Below are 20,797 nucleotides of genomic sequence, written 5' to 3'. Positions count from 1 at the left end.
CGTAGTGTCTTACTTATTTCGCCAACCAAAAATGTTGAAACACGCATGAATATTTAGCTATATATCGCAATATGCACATCACAATTTTTCTTTCTCTTAAATCGCATTTTCTAGGTTAAAGAATTGCTTGTTTCAATGTAATAACATTTAAAATTACTTAATCTACACTTGCGGTAAACCCAACAAGTAGTAACTTTCTTCTCCACAGCAAAAACATGGACAAATTCGGTTTTCATTTTTTTTAACGATGACGCAGTTCTACGAAAAAGCTGAGAAAAATTGAACGCACTACTTGTGATAGTACCTTATCAGGGAATTAATATCGAGATATTTTCAAATTTTTGAATTTTTTTCCTTTCCATTTTTGATAACCACAGCTTGTGACCGAAAAATCTCAAAAAATTTTGTAATATGTGGCTTGATGTCTGAAATGTACTACATTTTTTTTAAAAATTAAAAGAAATCTAATTTACCCTGTAACTACCCTCACAGACAAGTTACAGGGTTGAAATTTTGTACAGATGTGTTTTTCTTGGTCAGCTATCGAACGGTGTAATACCCATTAAGAAACCTCTAAGGGCAATTTTGACCATCTTAATCGGCTAGGTCTTTTATCAAGGAACATATAGAGACTTACGTTCGCAGAATTGTTGAGACAAAATATATAGGGAATCCTAAATTCTAGTATTTCCGAAAAAAGGGGGGTTCATGAGGTCATTTGAAGTAACTTGAAATCTTGTAGAAGAATTTTGCAGTTTTTACCTGTTGACACGCTAGCGATAAGTCTCTTAGCTGTCAAGTATGTAATTGTGCCTGAGCCCTAATAGCTGGTCTCGCACGATAAATTTGGCTGGACAGTATGCACATTTTCGACAGGTAAAAGTTGTAAAATTCTTTAATAAAATTTCCAGGTGCATGGTTTGGATTTTAAATCGAACATTATATGGAGATGGAAAGTACAGTAAGTACAGTAATACAGTATCCGAATTAAAATTTGCAATTTAGATCGAAAGTATGTAAAGGATCTGTATAGATGTTTAATAAGAAAAATGATTGAAGTGGTGCAACATAAAGGCAGTCTACACATTACTAAAGCATAAACAAACTGTGTAATTTTATTTCATTTTAATGCTTTTGTTATTTCATATTCAAAGTGCCTTATCTTTTTGTCCACAAAAAATTTCATGTTTTCTGTATAAATAACAAATTGATCGAACGATTTATTTAATTTCTTCATATATTATATCAATATTAGTACCTTATTTTGTTGTGTATTCATTTTCCACGTATGTATATGTACAAATAGATGTTTATACCGAAAAATCTTGAGTTGCCCTATTATTACTAGTGCACATATACATGGTGACCAATTCAAATCGATCCAATCAAATATCTTCGAAACAGTAGGAGATAAGTTTAGAAAATCCATTATAACAGTCATTTCTTCTTGTGCTGGTATGTCGTGAGTATGAATATGCGCGAGAGATGTTTAGCAAAGGTCTCGACTTTATCTTTGTCTTTTCTCGCCCATAATCCGTCCTCTGTGCGAATAGGAGCGTTGCGTTGGATAGGGCTTTTCAATTTCTTCGTCAGTTTCCATAGCGAATAGTCTGTTTTCGAGTGTGGGAAGAGATTCCGTATATGTTGTTCAATATTGTTATGTTTTAATTTGTATAATAATTTTCTCAATTGTTTGATTAGCTTATTTAAGAATTTTTCATCATTTGGGCGTCTTCTGAGTTGCCACTTTCTCCTAGCTTTTCTTTTTCGAAGGATTTTTTGTTTTATGTACATAGGGTAATTTATTAATTCTGTAGATTTGCTTTCCTCGTACGGTGTGGAAAGACATGCAGCGTGCTGTAGCTGCTCAGTTAGTTTTTGAACAGCTTGGTCTATTTGGCTTGGTGTCTTCAGTAAAGTTGATAAGTTTATGTGGTTGTTTAAATAGTCTCTGAATCCAGTCTGTGCGTGAATTATGGAGTAAGTGCTTTTATTTTTGGTAGGGGTTGTAGCTGCTAGCGTAAGTATTGTGCCGAAGAGGGATCCGAAGACAAATCATAGTTATCCTCTATCTTGGTAAGATGGGCTGCAATGCCTTTTGTGACCAAAAAATCGACTAGATCAAGTATTTTGGTATTGTCCGTGGGCCAGTAGTTCGCCCGAGCTAATAGGTTGATATTCGTTGGCTCTGTTATAGTTTTTAGTAATTCCCTACCTTTCGGGTTTATTATCCTTGAGCCTCATTGTGGATGCTTAGCGTTGTAATCGCCTCCAGCTACGAATTTGCCTCCTTTTTCCATCGAAAAAGTGATTGAATTGCTCTTTTTAAATCAGGTGTCTCGGTGGGCAATACAACGCCGCTATTGTTAAGGAGCCAGTCGATAATTTTATTTTAATTGCTTGTACGTGCGGTTCTTTGTATTTCTCTTTCTCTTTATGCGAAATCTTGTCTCTGATTATTATGGCGCTGACTCCACGTGCTCTACCACTACGGTGTTGAGTGTGATAGGTTTCATATTTGTAGATGTTAAAATAATCTTTATTGGTAAAGTGAGTTTCAGATACTAGTAATATGTCAATTTTTTGCGAGTTGAGGAATGCTTCGATTTCTTGTTTATGCTGGGCCAATCCGTTGGCGTTCCAGAGAGCAATTCTAAGTATACCATTCATTGTTGTTATGGATGTTTTTAATGACAGTTGTTAGCAGGTTAATAATTCATTTAGTTCCTGGTTTATGAAGAACATTGGTAATGGTTCTTTTGTTTTCCAACTCCGTATGTTGCTTATATTGCGGATTGCAAATCCTTTGTTAGTTAGTTCTTCTTTAATTACACTTGTAGGCAACGACCGATGTAAATTTTTAATAACAACTCTATACGCTCTTTCCTGATTTAACTGATATGTATGGAATTCTACTCTGATTTGTTTAAAGTAGGTTAAACTAGGTTCCTGTATGCTTTTACGGAGTGTGTGTTTATTTTAACTGTGTTATTAGCTATTGATTTACATGAGAATTTCATGCGATTTATTGTTATCTTTATACTATTTAGCATTGATGTGTAGTTTGATACATTTTGCACGAAGATTGGTGGAGTCTTTGGTTCTGTCTTAGGGTTTGAAGTTTCTGTTTGCGCATCATTTATTGAATTAACAGCGTCATATTTATTAGTATGAGTAACATTCTGCATTTGTTTTTGTTGTAGATGATTTATTTTCTGGGTTCTTCTTGGTAGCTGCCAAACGACGTTGATATCGATTGCTCTGATTTCTTTGATATCCATATTAATCTTTCTTTTAATAGCAGTACATGGAGAGTTGTACGCCACGTGCGCGTACTTAGTTGTTCAGAGTAACAATATTTTGCACTATTAATGATTGCTTGGTGTTTCTTTCGGAGCCTATTAAGGCTTTAGATGGACTTTAGATGACTTTAGATGGAACATTTTTTTATAATTGTAATACTACAAAAGATATTCCTGGAGTTGATGATGAAATTAATCGTAAATCGTCAATTGAAAGATATAATGATAGTTGATGATTCTTGAATGGAATTAGAAGGATATTTTGATGTATAATTCCGTTAATTATCTCTATCATGTTTATTACTTTATTATATTTTTGTAATGGGGCGGGCGGTGGGCTTCTACTTTAGTCATTAATCGCGACTAACGTTTGAAAGAAAATTAATTGCGATTAATGATTAACAATAATGTTTCAATCGTTGATTGCGATTAATAATTAAAACGAATCTAATCCTTAATTTGTGAAATATGATGTAGAACCTGAAATGAAGCGCAATGCCTAACAAACGGATCAGAGAAATAGAATCCTTAATCCTTAATTTTTTGCCCAACTCTGTCTGGAATTCACCGCTTTCTCTCACGAAAACAATTTTATTTCGCTATTAATATTTTTACATTTGCTTCTGCTTAGAATCAGCGCGTTTAATCTACAAGAATTACTAGCTATTTAAACCGTAATACATAAATATGTGCGGTGTGTTCATCCCCAGAAATTAGCATAGTTCAGTCTAGTTTCTTTTTGTTGACGCCATGCTTCGGTATCGTTCTCCAACAAAGTTTCTTCAACCCATAAACGAGCAGCAGTAATGCGATCGCGTAGAATATCACTACATCGATGGAATAATAATGAACGATGCCCATATGTCTGAAAAAGATATGCGGTTTAGTTTCATTGGCATTTCTCCATTAGAACACTGACAAAGTATCGGGTTGTTTACCTCGTCGAACTCTTTAAATGATCAGCTCCCTTGTACTCGGCAACGTGCTCCACCCACCAAATGGCTAATTTTTTCGGGCTAATCGGCAACTTTCTTAGCAGCAAGCTACGCTTCTTCGCTGCCACTCGGTATGCATTGTTGTGCAAGGTGGATACTTTCAGGATCCCCTCACGAAGATTTCCGATTGATATGCCGGCCAAATTCATCACTAGGGCGTAACCCAACTTTTCTGCAATGCAACACATACCACTGATATATATATATATTCGGTTTTTTCAAACGACAGCCTGCCATCATGTAACCCTCGTATGGTGTCAGAACTAGAAAAGTTTTATCCAATGATGATCAAAAAATTAAAAATAGAGCGGCAATAAATGCTGTAAAAAGAAAAATAACAAGATACTTTTAAATTAATTTGACCATTTTTATGTAAACTATGAGATCGAAGAGATCATACGTGTGTGAGGGAGGTAATGAACGTGTTAACCCTTTCGGTACGAGCGCCGGATATATCCGGCATCCATCTGATGACCAATATGGACGAGTGCCGAATACATCTGGCATCCATGTAAGCCATATTTCTGTAGGCCCTTTACAGAATGTTTACAGGAAACATTTAAAGAAAGATTTAGAAACGGATTAAGCACAGTCATTACTTAACGCTTAAGAAAATCTTCGTACAAAAGTGGACTGACCCTGCGTTATGTGCGCATTTTCGGCGCGGCACCCCGTACAGTGGGAGTGTCACGGCGGACAATGCGCTCGTACCGAAAGGGTTAATGATAACGCTTTAACCCTTTCGCTACTACGGGTGACTATAGTCACCCGCCACAAAACGACACCCACATACGATGGGTGACTATAGTCACTTGCCACAAGATGCCACCTATACACGACGGGTGACTATAGTCACCGGTCACAACAATGGAGCCAAAAGTTAAAACAAGGGCTATCGTCTCGCTTTCCTCTGTTCGCAGACGCTATCATCTACCGAAAACTACGATCAATTGTAATAAATCTGGTCATATTAATCCAACGTTTTTGAAGCAAAAGACTTGGCCCCGAATGCTGAAGACTGCGCGCGCTTAATGTTCCTGCATTCGGCAGGGTGCTCCGTTCTACACGAGGGACTCCGCGGCGAGGCCCGCCGTAGCGAAAGGGTTAAAATTTTTCTATAGCACATATTATATCCATAGAATTTGCCCATGTTAAGTTTGTAAAGCCTTCTCCTTGGCTCTAGATCCGAAGTTACGTTTGTAACGATCTGATGTTTCTAAATATTTCGTTTATTTATATACTTTATATAATATTTATATACTTAAAAATTATTGTATTCAGTGAAGAAACATAATATTTCTTACATATAGAATGTAATATTAAATAAATACATCCAGAAATATAAATAAAATGTCAACTTTTGTTCGTCAGGTCACTATGATCCGAAGAAATACGAATGCAAAGCATTAGAGATATTCTGTGGCTGCCAAGAAGGCTGCCTGAGATATTGTCGCTCAAAGTTATGATCACTAATGTTTCGTATTAGTCATAAATCCTAATGCTGTCCTAATGCTAATCCGAATGCTGCGTAAATCCTATATGCTACAGTTCAATTAATACATTGTAATACAAGTAAGTTCTAATTGTAAGCCGTCCAGGCGTGAAAGTTTATTATTCTCACCTGCTTGGGCCGCGTTCCCGTCATGATCACAGAAGACAGGTAGTACGAGCGTCGGGGCGCCGTGATACGCGGCCTCGTGAAGAGACAGGAGGCCGCCGTGCGAGACGAAAGCTCGGAGTTTCGGATGCCCAAGTAGATCCTGTTGTGGCCACCATGCCGCTGTTCTGACGTTCGACGGCAGATCTTTGATCTTCTCGCCCTCCCATTTCCATACGATGTTGTACGGGAGGGTTGCAAAGGCTGTGACGAATATGTGACGTAACGCCTCCGGCATGCCGGACGCGCGAACCGACGAGCCCATGGAGACGAAAATGAAACCTACGGTCATGTATCAGTTAACATCGTTATATTGATATCTCTCTGAGAATGTCGTTCAATCTTTGCCGAATTCTAAACAGATTGGAGGGAGTATCTAAGATGTAGGGCACCTGGATAGACGGATTAAAATGGCTTTCTAAATGGCTTTCTGAATAATACCAAATCGACAGAAGAAACAAGTAAGAACCAACTTATTGTTTCCACTATAAATTGCCTAATTTGCGAGGGAATCTAATGTAAACGTATAATGGGCTATTATCGATCTCCAAACTTACTAAAAGACTAATTCATTTTATATCGTCACTGCCACAGATATACACTTTCAGTTTGTTCTTTGTTCGTGCAGTAGGGGTACGAAGTCGGAACAAACTTACATCGATAAATCCGCATGTGTTCCGCGTTAAAAGTATAATAGAAGCTATCTATATTAATAAAGCATACGCGGCTCGACCCAACACCGTCCCTACCATACAATAGATTCCGAAAATTATCAAACGACCCCATCTGTACTGCAAGCGTCTTTCCACAAACAAATAAGCGACCGTAGCAATAGTATCTAATTATCCGAAAAGCCGTTATTTCCTGCCTGTAATATTTCCTTCAACGCTGCCTGCATCTGGTCGCCAAAATTCTCTCACCGTCACGTATTCCCTTTACCTTCTGCACGACACCAATTACCCAAGGCAATATCTTTTTCCCCAGTCTTATTACCTGCGACGGTCAACCTTCGAGACACGCGGATTCTTCGCGAGATTCACTCGCAGGTACGATTCGTACCTGCAAGTGACTGTTAGTTCGGGGCGGTCACCTTTTCCCTTGCTCACAATTTTTTAACCAATCGCTCAAAACGACCGCTTCCCTTTCTAGATCCGGAAAACTTGAAAAAAAAACATTGAATCCGAGTGTCTCATTAAAAACTTCACACCCCTAACGAATCTTCTTAACACTTCCACGACCGCGCTAGATACCTCAAAAATGTTCATAAAATTAAGATATTTCATTCGATTAAACAAAAATTATAAAGCAAACTTATATGGCATCGATTACTTCTTCAGCATTCGTACCTCTTGCAAATCTTAATAAAATTAAGCAATCATTTTTAATTTTTCATTGATCATCCATTCGGTCGTCGATCGACTGAATTTAAAGCGGGGAGATCTCCCCGTTCGGTTGGCTAAGTGTTAAAAGGCAAAACAGACAACGTACAGACAGATACTAACCAGACACCAACGCGTAAAGACTTCGGTCAAGACTCCGTCGTTAGTCTCACCATCAACTCAATTCATTCTAAGCCAAGTACAGTTAGTCAACCCTAGCGTTAAAAATTGTTATGTTATGTTAAAATATAGCGTTATTGATATCAGCCAGTGTTAAAACCATTCTTTATCAACCTACCATCCGTATCACTCGAAAGAGTCATAGGGAATCGCGCAGACTCGGTGTCATACACGATTGAATCGGAGACTTACGACCTCCGTAGATCTAACAGTTCGCTGTTCGATCTCACCGGGGAAACGTGAATAAACACCGCAGCAACAAGATTATCGGTGAGCCGACGCACCTCTTTGCAAGAAGTTCTCCAAGTCGGTGCTAAGCTGGATGGCAGGATTGCAATGGAGGCAGGCGACGTTGACGACGTTCGCCAGGTAAGGCAGGGAATCGGCGACGCTGTAGTGACTGTTCTGTAACGTTAGTGGCACCTCGGCAGTTAGGTCACGTACGTCGGGCAACTGTTCCCCTGTAAAGAGGAAACAGTTCTGACAGTGAGCGTCGAACAGAATCGATCTGGCTGATTACTCATCCAGTTATGTACCCAGGTATCTTCGTAGAATTGGTTGGATGTAGCCGGTGGTCATGATCCAATGCATGATCTGGAGGGTAACGAGGCAGGCGGCGTTCAATAATCTCTGGAAGAAACTCATGTCCTGCGTGATAGGTTTCCCGAAATAGGGTGTTATCGACCAAGGCGATGGATTACCTTGCCGCCCTATTGAGCCGCTATACAAGGCGACCTGCGTCAGAGCATTAATTTGATTTGAATGCCCAATAATTCTTTCTTCAGTAAATTGTCTTCATCAACCCCTTCGTTACGAGCGCCGGCTGTAGCCGGCATCCACGCGATGACTCCTTCAAGCTTTCAGTGGCTAATATGCAGAGCGAACTGCCGTAACGAAAGGGTTAAACGACTAATGACACAGATTTAATTGTAATACGATACAGCCCCACCGCAATACATCTCCCCTAAGAGCAAATCGTTCTCTTTGGTTTCGTCGGGATTAAGTTATCGCGGCGGGATCTTTTTAACCCCTTGCACTATGATTTCATTTGCAGCTGCCTTGATCAGCTGTTCTTTTTCCTCAATCATTACCCTGATAGAACGAGACAATTTTTGTACTTTGTATGTCTTCGTTTACTTTGGATCCTAGATTTTAATAACAGAACAATCAAATTTTATTTTCATTCAGAAGAGACGAAGAATGTTTGCATTTAATAGATTGTGTATAAAATCTTTATCACGAGTCTGACTCGTTGTTATAGTGCAAAGGGTTAAAGATGTAATTGCAGTTGATGGTTACGTCAAGGTTATCGATAATTGGATGGAAAAAGTTCCGAATATTCCTCGTCCTTAACGGAAGAAAAGAAAAGTCTTGTAGACTAAGGGGAAACCGACAAAAATTATATCAGAGATTAAACGATAATTTCCATTGCCATCTGCATTGTACGTGACGATTTTGTAACTTCCAGTTCATTATGTATTTACACTACTGTCAACGAGTTATGAATATAGCACCAGCTTTACTTTATTTTTGTATCCAAAAAATTACGACAAGATTTACCGTATTTGGAGGATTTGATATCTTTTTTTATGATATAATAGAATTCTCACTACTCCCTCATTCTATATTTGCACGTAGAAACTATACTGTGAGCATGCTAGTTGTTTTGAATAAGTTATCAGGGTTTAGAAACAGTTGTCATAGAATAGTTAAATAGAAAAAAATAGAAAAAATAATCAGGTGGCCTATTTTAGGTGAAGTTTTTAATTTGCCACAAAATTCACTTAGAAATCAAACATTGTAACTAGCAATCTAAATAGGACAAAATTTAACTATTAATCGATTATGAAACTTAAATAGAGTTTCTTCAGTAAGTGTCAAATCATGTGAATCTTGATTTTTTCGTGATTAAATTTTAGTAAACACATAAAAAATGATTTTCCGAGAAAATGATTTCGTTAATATAATTCTGCAGCACTTATTGTGCTGGCGTAAACATTCTCCGTCATTATGACAATATGGGATTACCGTATTCAGCATGATCGTAGGTACATTCTCCCCATAAAGGACTCCAAGAAGACACTCAGGAAAAGCACCATCCACCACCGCGACGTCCCATCTCATACGGGGATTGCCTTCAGGCTTCCTCAGCCAAGAAACGGATGTTTTGTCTCGAAGAAGAGCCTCGCAGGCTTCCCAAGCGTATCGCATTGCGTCCCAAGGCGAGATCGGTAATTCGTCGCGAAATCTAGCTCCTACCAGGTCCCATTCCGACGTGTAGTTACCAACGTAGGCCTGTCGATAACCAGTTTATTCGCTATCTATCTACAAACTCGATTATCCACAACTCACACTTTCAGTTACCTATTAGAAATGAAACTCAACCTACGATTAACATCGTGACATAACTTGAAAAACATATATTATATTTTGCAGGAGTAAATTATTTTGTTAATTTATACGAACAAGAAGAACGATGATCATAAAACAGATTTCAGCATACGTTTGCTCGCAATCACAATGCGGACTCAATTTATGATAGAATGAATTTGGAAAATGAAATCTTTTAAGAAAATTTAGAAAAATATTTATATATTTAGAAATATTTATATACATAATTTTTAGAAAAATACCAGTATATATGAAGATTTAAAAGAATATATTTATTAACAGGTAACATACAAATAAAATATTATTTTATCAACTGAAGGTTTTGACAATAATGGGTTCTTGATTAAAAAAATGTTGGGGGCTCACGGTGATGGGTTTCTGAGTTCTCCATTTATAGAATATAGCACAGAAACTAAAAGAACAAAATAAACCGATCCCTAATAACAAACTTAAGAAGATGATCAATCCGCATTTTATTAGTGGTCAGAGTGTGTCTCCGCATTATTTTTACAATGATAATTCTTTGGGGTGCATCTCCTTCGTCGCAAGGATGCGATATACATATTTTGTCATAGATATTTCTGCCTAACACTTTACTTATCGGAAAACCAATGTGCCTCTAAAGTTCTGTGTTACATAAGAAAGGAACTAGTAACTTTAAATAATCATTTTGACGAGAACTATTAGATCCGACCCGGTTTCTGGTTTCGGTCCTTACTCGCTGAGGACGTGTTTAAAGATCATATCAACTGGCATAGTTCAAATCTGAAACTTTTACAGGTTATTCCACATGCTACTAACGCTTCTCACTTTACTTTACTTACTTTTCATGTTACTTTATCGCGAACAAGATGAAAAATTTATCATCAAGAACCCAATACATCATTCATGTTTCACTCCACTGTGAGCACTTTAATCGCCTAAAGAGTTTACGATATTCGATGTTGAAACGCGTCTTTATTACAATAGAGGTAATATAAATAACCAGTTAGTTAAACCGGTGTGTGTGTATTTATACACAACTTAAAAATCAAAATATAAGAAATCCGTTAAATTTTGCAACGTTCACAGAAGAGTGCTTTCTTACGATTAGTCTCAAACCGGTTTACTTTACGTACCGTTTCGTAATACCGAGCTAGTAATTAAAGATCAAGTCGAATACTAATCACCTTGAAAATGGGTGGCACAAACTCCTGCAGTCCGTTGTTAGCGGCTGGTCCAGGAAACGCGCTGACCAAGGTCACGTTGTGACCCCGGGCCTTGAGACTGGTCCCGAGTGCGATGAAAGGCACGGTGTGCGATTTCGTGCCGCCCATGGTGGCCATTAAAATGTTGTATCCCCTAACTGTTTCGCAGAGCCAGGCGAGCATCATCAGAACGAGTACTCGGTCGATCATGGTTTCGCTTGAATCCTCGTTGCTCGTCGAAGGAAAAGAGAAGGTTCCGCGAAAGTTCGCCAATCTCGTAGCGGGAGGACGAGTAAATAACGGCAGTTTGTTATCAAGGAACTGTTTGAACGTCAAACACGCTTGAAATCTTTGGGTTCTAGTTCCGTTTGTTTTCGTCGTCGTAATACCTTTCTAGTTTTCTGTACCGGCGCAGATTCCTATTGATTCAATTATTTCGCCCTAAGTATCCGTTTCGGAGGCTGTAGAGCACTACAGCGAGCGGAATTTAACAAGTTCGCGAAACGACGGATCTGCTTTTCGCTGGGCTCTCGTAACGCTGCGCGCAGATATGGAGACCGTCCGGCCTTCAAGACGGATGGAAAAGAAACCGGGGATCCATTATCATGGAAACGATCGGCTGAATAATGCCCATCGATCACCAGTCAACGGTCACGCTCGTCCTTTCGCGTTCGGCGTCTCGGATCGGTGTTGTCTTCGAACTCCAGGAATCCCGAATAACTAAGCGCTGGTCATCTTTTCAGGTTCTTCGGGCGACAGACGCTTCGCTATTGCTATTCTTCTTTGACATCTGTAACTTACGTTGGTTGTGTACCGTGAAATATTGAGCGCTAGGGTAAACAAAAGGTGTATGGTGGGTGGAACTCGCGTAACCGCGCGGCAATGATTACAAATTGACTTTTTTAACCCCTTAATGCACAATTTAAAAAAAAAACCGACCAAAAAAAATCAATTTTTTTTATCTAAGAAAATACATATTTGGACCTTAATTTCAATAAATATTTTAAAAAAATGCAAAAATTACTAAAAATTCAATAAAAATAGTGGATAAATAATTATAGTGAATATTGAATCGCATTGCAGATCGAATTTTGTACCCATCGTACTGTTTTTCATATATTCGAATCTGAACATTTTAGCGACATAAGTTGCGACGCCGACCGTATATATACGGGTCTGCACATTTTGGCCGGTTTTGCACGCCCGTGTTAATACGTTTCTGCGCGTTAAGGGGTTAAAGAAAAGTAAAGGACAAACGGGCGTCGTCTGCCAATCACAGTCACTCGTTGAAATGTTCGCGAATCTTTTAAAACAGATTAACTGAACGAATAAACGAGGGACTAGTTTCTTAGACAATGTCTGACCAAATTTTTGCAAAAATTGTGACTGGTTCGACTAACAAAGAGAAAGATGCTTTTTAACTTTCTTATGTGAGCCTAGAACGAAAATTCAAACAATGTACTTTGTAGGTCTTTGTAACTCTTACACGGATTTTGAAAATCTCATCGAAATCGGTTCCTAGTTCTTTTTTCATTCGATATTGAAAGGAGTTATGTAATTAGCTACTGCACATTGTACAAAGTTATTACGAGAGTTCGTGTTCTGTGTCTTGTGTTTTATGAACATTGATAAATACGTATGTATATTACATTTCTATATGCTTCTCGAAATACGATGAAACATCAATATATTGCTTTTGAAATCGGTTTTGGCTATCATTGCTTTCTGCAAAATTACGTCGTTGTAGTAGAAAATAAACTTTGGCTTATAACATAGTGTGCGAACTGTATGCAATGCGAATATTTCGACGTCTGCTCGGCAAAGATATCTGTACCGATTCTACTATTCAGTCTTGTATGAATAAACTGCAGTTGTTTTCCTACGGTATCTTATTTCCACCTATGTCACCCTTTCTTAAACCATAAAAGTAACAACTAGGTCATTCGGTCTTTAATTTAAATTCAAATTGAATTTAAATGAAGAAAAAATGACTTTTTTCTATTTTTTGGTTAACGATAATTTTGTACACTGATTACATATTTCTATAGCGATTTTCGACAGAATAATTGGAAATATTTAAACTGGTATAATATCGAAACAAAAAATTATAGAACCATAAAGATCAAAACAGGTAAGGCACGGACTGTGCTCGGTCTGTGCAAATCCTACCGTGTTTATATCTCTTTATCCCTTGTCCCTTGTCACGAAATCGCTTACCCCAGTATCCCTTCGCTCCTCTATTATCCAAACCTTGGTTTGCTTGCAATTGCGTGCACGGCGCAAAGGAGGCAAAGAGATTTTGCCTTGCCCCATCCGTTTTCTGGCAACACTGCTCTGCGCTCTTGGACTGCTCGTGTCAGACGCTGATTCTATTGCTTTGTTTGCGACGCACAATTCGAAACGAAAATCATAACTTTTTCGACCCGACACTTCTTTAAGGGGAATACATAAATGTAGAAAAAAAAATAGTTTTATAAAAAAAAAAATTAAAGTGACTAGGTCTTTTTGTTGAATACAAATCGTTTTGATCATTTTCACTCTTGCGATTTCTTGTCTACTTGTTACTGAATAACTTTTGTTCGAAACATTTTTTTATTGGTTTAGTAGAAATGTTCAAAAAATCAGAGAGACAAAAATAATAATTTTGCATTTATTCAAAATTTGTGCTTTATTTTTTTAAAACTGTGTTTATGGTAGTGTTTGTAGTTTGTAGTTTGTGGTTCGTGGTTCGTAGTTTATACAGGGCGTCCCATTTGAAGTAACGCACTCAATTGTCACCTAAACCATAGCAAAATCACGGAGTTACGTTTTATCATTTTTTTAAACTCAAGTTAAAGTTGACAAATACTTAATATAAAAAATTGGGAAAAATAGTTAATATTGCAAGTTACAAAAATGAAATCAATCGGACAAATATTCAGCAAATGGCATGCGTTTAAAAATATGAACCGGAAATTTCCATTTTCTGGCAGGATTTTTGACGATAAACGAGGTAAATTAGTAAAAAACTGTGAATAGCGTTAAAATCTGCGTATCTTCATGAGCATTTTAAACTACAATAAGCCATAAATTCTAGATATAAGTTTTTTTACTTTTGTCCATACATATTGCACGACGAGAAATTTCAAGAATTTTCATTCGGCAAGCATGAATGGCATCAGAGCTAAAGATTAAAATCTGTTCATATAATGGCATTCTCCTATTCTCACATTTTTAAAACACTACTGATTCTCGCGATCGACTGAACGCTTTCATATTATTCAGTATTCCTACACCTCATACACAGTAAATTCGACTTCTCGCCTCCGGCTTCAATTTCCGTTGGCATTCATATCTGCCCCGCTATTTGAACAAGCTCGACCAGTTATTATTTTATTATTTGCATTCTTTTAGCGGATGAATTTCAATCATATTGGAAACGTTGTAGCAAATATCCGTATTATGTTCTCTGAAGTAAACAAGTTTGTTTATCGTATTATGCATCGGTAAATTGATGTTACAAATAAGTGTAATACGAATCAAATTATTAATTAACTACATAACAATTTTGGGGAACACGATTTAGGAAATCCCGCTTCAAACGCTTTGTATTTGTTACTATTGTCCGAAAAAATCATTTCGTTTCGCGATTAAATTAGAAATTAACAAAACACATTTGTAAGTTTTCTTGACACTGCATGATGTAGTTATTAGCTATTCAACGATGCATTAATCAAAGATACGTTAAAACGACCGCATTTGTAATTATTAGACTGTGGATTTTACGAAAAATTTAAGAATATTTCTACATTTTTCTCAATTTAATACAATTACTAATTATTAATTTTAATTTAATTTGTCGTTTTTTCAATTTAACGTTTAATTTTGCATGGAGATCCGCAATCTAATAATTATTTACGTCCGGCAACATCGTACAAGAGAATGGAACGAATTCTTCCACAATTATCCAGTATTTTAGCCTTCAAAATTATTCATTATTATTAATTAAGCTAATTATATATTATGTGAAGAAAGGACTCAAAATTTGTAAATGTAACACAAATTACTTATTTAATTAATTACTCTTCAAAATAAGACTCATCCGAGGCAATACACATATGTTAACGCTTCTCCCAGTCTTTAAAACATTTTTCAAACGCTGAAGAAAGTAGGTACAGTAATTTCTCCCTAATTCGCGTACAGATTGCGCAAAAGAAATGGACAGTTTGGAAAGAAACCGCATGGCTTGAATAATCTTATCTCCTCTTCCCAAATTGTTCATTTTTGTATGCAATCTCAGTGCGAATTAGGGAGAAATTACACTATAATTTTGAACTCCATCTGCGAATTCTCTCTTATGGCTTCAATCGGCTCAAAATGCCTTCCCGAAGTGGTAATATGGTTTACGAAATAGGATCTGGTGCACACGGTACCTGATCGATAACGTCTGTTGAGATTTTGATCATACATCCGCGTATCAAAACCAACGCGTGTAGAACCAACAATTGCACGAAAAATTGAAATGAATAGTAGCGAGCTAACAATTTCTCAATAATATATCAGATATTACATAAGAAATAATAGGATCTTGGTTATCCGTTCTAATCAGGGTGGGGGGCATAGATGTTCGTACTGTTTACATGTATATAACACATACGTATTTGTACAACAGTGAATTCTAATATTGAAAGTTCAGATGATCGAGGTTCTGCAGAATTTATTTCTCATCTATCGCACAGTAAGATATTATTTCGATGAATTATTCTAATTCATAATAAATATTCATGCACGAAAGACTAAGAAATTAAATACGTAAAACTTGAAATCTGAACTGAATAAATTAAAAGAAAGTATTTATTTCAATTACTGCTTCCTTGCTTATTATTTGAAACTTATCCAGCTTTGTCCGCCTATTCTTCCTTCATGTACTTCCGCAGTTTGTTACTAATTATTATGAGAATTAATACATCGTGAAATTTCAGCCATTGTCGAAATGACCGGTTTCACATTTTTCGTTTTAAAGTAGGAAATGATTGATGATCTCAATAAATTTCTTAATCCAAGCATACGTAATAATAAAAATAGCATAAGATATAAGTAAATATAGTCTTTTAAAGTAACACACGATAGTTAATTTTGAAGCTCGGTAAGCCCGGTTCAGGGTAAAAATTTGTATTACAATTAGAGCCGTTTGAATCATTGAGCAGCAGGTATTCTTCGGCGACCAGCCGACTACTTTCGATTCTTTCTTCGGACCGAAAACGGATTTAATGATTTCTCTTCGTCACGTTGCTTGGCTCGGTGCGCCCGTGTTCGTCGCGCAGCGCGGAAGTGAAATCGTCGAATCCGGATTCGGATTCATTTTTGGACGAACGAGGAGCACACCGGGGACAGAGATAAACGAGAGAATGAGATCGAGGGGCTGCCCAGCGATCTCGGGAGATCGTATTGTATGGACGGACGACCGTGCGCGGCGCACTTGAAACTCGCGTTATTAGTGAAAGTCTCGCGCACCGGTTGAGATACCGGCGAAGATTGAATTGACCGATTCCCGGATTCGAGATAATAGGGATAATAGCCACCGGGAGATTATCGGGAGGACAGTTTGCCGAAGTGTCATGCGACCTCTCAAACAGAAATAATTTACTTAACCCACTTTCAGAAAATCGCTTTACACACATTAAAGGCAAAAAGTATCCGTACGCTCCGAATGATCGGGATTTGAACCGTTATCATTTTGTAAAAAAATGTTGGGCAATGATAGATCTGAACTCGTTTTAAAGCTTCAAGCTTTTACTTATTCTATATTTTCTTATTTCGATATTCTCGTTTTCCAGTATTCAATAAGTTAATTGCTACATTTACTACACATTCAGACGAGACACTTTAACTGAAATAACACTCTCTTGTTTTTCAAAATCGCGAGTGAATTTAAAAAATTGTTTGTTCCTTATTGATGTGATTTATGAAACAATTCTGAACATTTGGCAGGACTTTTGAAACGTTGCCGAAGTACAAGAATGACATGGTGATTTTATTTCATTGAAATTAGTATCAATTTTTCAAGATGGAATTGGAAAATTGAGAGAAAGATAGAAAATGACGTAAGATATGTCAAAGATTAAAAGAAGTAGTCGAGAAAAAAGATTAGAACTGTTGCATACACTTAATAATCTGATTTTCTTTACATGAATCACAAAATCGTGCTTGACGCACATGTGCGACACGTTCATGACGCATTAAACTTGTAAAACCATGAACATCGTATATTTAGTATGAAGTGATATTTCATGATAGCTTTCGAGAGTTGAAGTCACATTTGTGCTGGATGTTAAAAGAAAATCACTATGTTCCCTTGAAACGGTGACCGCGCGAGCAGAGTTCTACGTGTCGAAATTGAGATGCTAATAATACGTGATCGAGGTCGGAAATTAACACAACGAAAGAAAAGGGAATACAGCAGATTTAGATTTCTTACATCGCGGCTCCTTCACTGGAGTTCGCAAAAAGTAATACCGCGTGTTTGCTCTTCGTTCCCGATCTTTACAATAATGCTGGATAAAAGTAACAAGAAAAGTATTTCAAATGCTGTTTTAAGTAATCTTTAGCAAGGTTCAAACAGCGTAGTAATTTCAAATGGAAATTGCTTTTGTAGCATAAATAGAACAATTCATAGTATTTCGAAAGTAATTGCATTTTTTTGTTAATTATTTAGTATTTATTTCACTGTATTTGACACTCGCATGTACACTCTGAATACATCAAACCCGCAATCTGGTTGACAGTCTTCGTCAAATTAAATCCATGAAATTCCTTTCATGACATATGAAAAAAGTGCACAAAAGGAAATCATACAATTGATTAACGCGTAGCTAGACCGATCAGTCTTTCCAATTTAAAAATCTTTTTAAATAATTGGACAGAATGAAATATTGTTTTATTGACGCAATGTGTTTTTGAACTTTCGGAAAAATATACGAATTCGCATAAAGCTGCGCTTGTAGGCATAACTTTCATTAATGTGACGTATATAAGATTAATTTGAGTTTATTTCCGCAAACTGTGAGATCATGATCGTCACACCTACGTAAGATTGATAGCAAACGCGTTACATAGAATTCTTTACGAGCAGAAAGAATGGTTGAAAGAAATGGTTGATTCGCTGGAAATAGGATAATCGAGTGCATATTCGGATAATCTGTGAGCGATCAGGAAAATCAAGTGACCAAGAAAAAAGCAAATATTAAATCGATGAGAAAACCAACTTTTTTCTAGAATTAGTTAAGCAAAATATTTTCGAAAATAAAACTATTTTCAGCGATACTAATTTATCATTCGTTTAAATTGAATGAGATTCAGGTGCCATTAACAGATTATGCAAACTTCTAAGTGATTTTCACAGACACATTTGACAGACGTAGAAGTTTAGGTAAGAATTTTTCGTTTTCCCATAAATGAGAAATAAATAGAATGAAACTAAGATATTCAATTTTATCGATTCATAAAATTAAAATTTTTTCGAATATTACTATGCATCATAATTGTAATAACACATATAATAAATGTGTATAATTGCAAATTTCTAAGAAAAATTATTACGAAATCATTCATAAATTTTATACATTATATTTTCCACTGTATTAATAAATACACTTTACCGATACATAAATTAAATATTTCACCAATAATTACGAAAAATTACCGATTGAAAAAAATTAGAGATTAAAGTAAATTAAAATGTTATATTTTTCTATATTGTTAACATTATTAAACAAGAAAACTTTACAAAGTACTTTTATTAAACAAGTTATATTGTTATATTAAGTGTAAAATTACTAATAAACATTTAAATTATTAAGTATAGTAAGCGTATTATTAAATTTATATAACTAACAATTATATTACTTCGCGAGAGCCTTTATTACCAAACATGATTCGGTGGTATTAAGTAGCACAAACTCACAAAAAATGAGAACTGTCCATGTATGTCTGAGGAGCAGTATGGGCACTTTTCTAAAGAATTATATCCTTTACTTTTTTTCAGTGCTCATTCATTTTGACAAAAGTGACATCTAACTTTTCCCGCAATTTCTTCGAAAAAAGATATAAACAACTCTCGAATAACACTGTCAATTAAAACACTGTTATTTAAAATCACGTTACAGGCGTCTTAGAAATCACCGGCGTGAACTAATTACTTTGAGAATTGTTAAAAATGGAACCTTAAAATTCAACGTTTCATTCAACGCTTGTACATATTATGAACCGACGATGATAAATAAAAACAGAAAACGTTCTAATTTTCGATCACCGATATTGGAACTTCCTGCCCCCGACAAACATTTCGATTCTGTACTCATTAACGGATCGTCCGCGATGACCACGTTCACGATGCTCTGTTACCGTAATGATCGATGGAGCGTCATTTCCCGGGACGCGATACATAATTCGTTGTGGTTCGCTATACAGCGACACTTTCGCGAAATTCGCCTCGATATCCTTAAACAGTGGTTCGTGGAACGGGATCCAGGATTTTTTTTCTTACCTCAGACTTTCCGCCTCTCTCCTACGCTTGCTCGGAGTTCCCTTCCTTGCTCGTTGCATTAGTCCGCCGCCGTTACCATTTCGACTGTTGAAAATCGATCACCCACTTCACCAACGAATTCTGCGCGAACCTTCACCAAGTTCTTGATTCTCTAAAGACCTTGACAGATCTCTTCGAGTATATACGTAGGTATTTTAGCCGATACACGAAACTGGAGTTTCGGTCACTTGTTTGAAAAAGTTGGTCCACGTCGAAGAATACGGATCGACGCGACATTGACGTCGGCGTCGAGAGCAAACAACGGAAACGTCGGCGAAACCCGGCCGACTACGTTTGTCCGATCGATTCAAGTTCAACGCGTTCGAATGCTACCAAGCTTGGATATCACCGAGCGTGAAAGTTTGACTGGCCAGCGGCAGCATTAATGATCAGCTGTGCTCGAGAGGGAGAGAGTTTTGCCTCCCACCAGTTGATTTCTTGCTCTTCGTCAGTCTCCCTCGGCGAAGATGTTCCATGACGGGCAACGATCGGTCTCAGGATCCCGTTGCACGATGGCGGGCTACTCTGCCCGCTCGATTACCGTTCCTCGATCCTCCTGACCGCCGCGGATTCTGAAATAATTACGATCTTTTCACGATCCTGTCACGTTGCACATTCGGTTTTTCCTCGATCTTGCTGATCGAACTGTCGTTCTGTCAAATTTGTCGTAGGTAGAGATCAGTTGTTACCTGGAAAAAAAAACCTTAATGAAAAGGTTATATATATTATATATATTATATATTATATATATATATATATATATTATAATTAATATAATATAATATATTAATATATTAATATTAATATAATATATAATTATAATATAATTAATATAATATATATATATATATATATATATATTATAATTATAATATTATAATATTATAATTAACAAATTAACGCAGCTTTCAATTATTGGATTTAATCAAGAGATCAAGCTTTATAAAATATAAGCATCATTCACTTTATTTGATGATATTCTTAATAATGTAAGAATGTTATTCGTAACATTCTCTGTATTCAAAAAATTTATTGTTATACGAGACGTTATCATTGTAATGGAAAAAACAAGAGTTTATGGCCATCCTAGTAACTTTCTACTAAATAATAATGACTATGTCCATAACGGTCTACATACAAAAT

The 20,797-nt window shown here is 36.6% G+C and overlaps 1 protein-coding gene across 3 annotated transcripts; it reads right to left on the bottom strand.

Annotated features, from left to right (window-relative positions):
• Positions 1-3,873: 3,873 nt before the first annotated feature.
• Positions 3,874-20,042, bottom strand: Ugt50B3 (UDP-glycosyltransferase family 50 member B3). 3 transcript variants are annotated; one of them, XM_033480215.2, is made up of 9 exons: positions 19,616-20,042; positions 11,481-11,887; positions 11,074-11,412; positions 9,542-9,808; positions 8,050-8,248; positions 7,798-7,974; positions 5,919-6,236; positions 4,241-4,469; positions 3,874-4,167 (listed from the first exon to the last, which is right to left on the bottom strand). In XM_033480215.2, exons 3-9 carry the CDS (start codon positions 11,299-11,301, stop codon positions 4,026-4,028), a joined length of 1,560 nt encoding a protein of 519 aa, XP_033336106.1. In that variant the 5' UTR covers positions 11,302-11,412; positions 11,481-11,887; positions 19,616-20,042; the 3' UTR covers positions 3,874-4,025. The 3 variants fall into 3 exon arrangements, with proteins under 3 accessions (XP_033336106.1, XP_033336101.1, XP_076379365.1); XM_033480210.2 differs by having other exon boundaries at positions 11,074-11,887; XM_076523250.1 differs by having other exon boundaries at positions 11,074-11,881.
• Between the last annotated feature and the right edge of the window lie 755 nt (positions 20,043-20,797).

The sequence above is a fragment of the Megalopta genalis genome, chromosome 6 (genome assembly GCF_051020955.1).
Source record: "Megalopta genalis isolate 19385.01 chromosome 6, iyMegGena1_principal, whole genome shotgun sequence".
Lineage (NCBI taxonomy): Eukaryota > Metazoa > Arthropoda > Insecta > Hymenoptera > Halictidae > Megalopta > Megalopta genalis.
The sequence above is the reverse complement of the archived record's forward strand: the minus strand, read 5'-3'. Positions and strand labels throughout refer to the sequence as shown.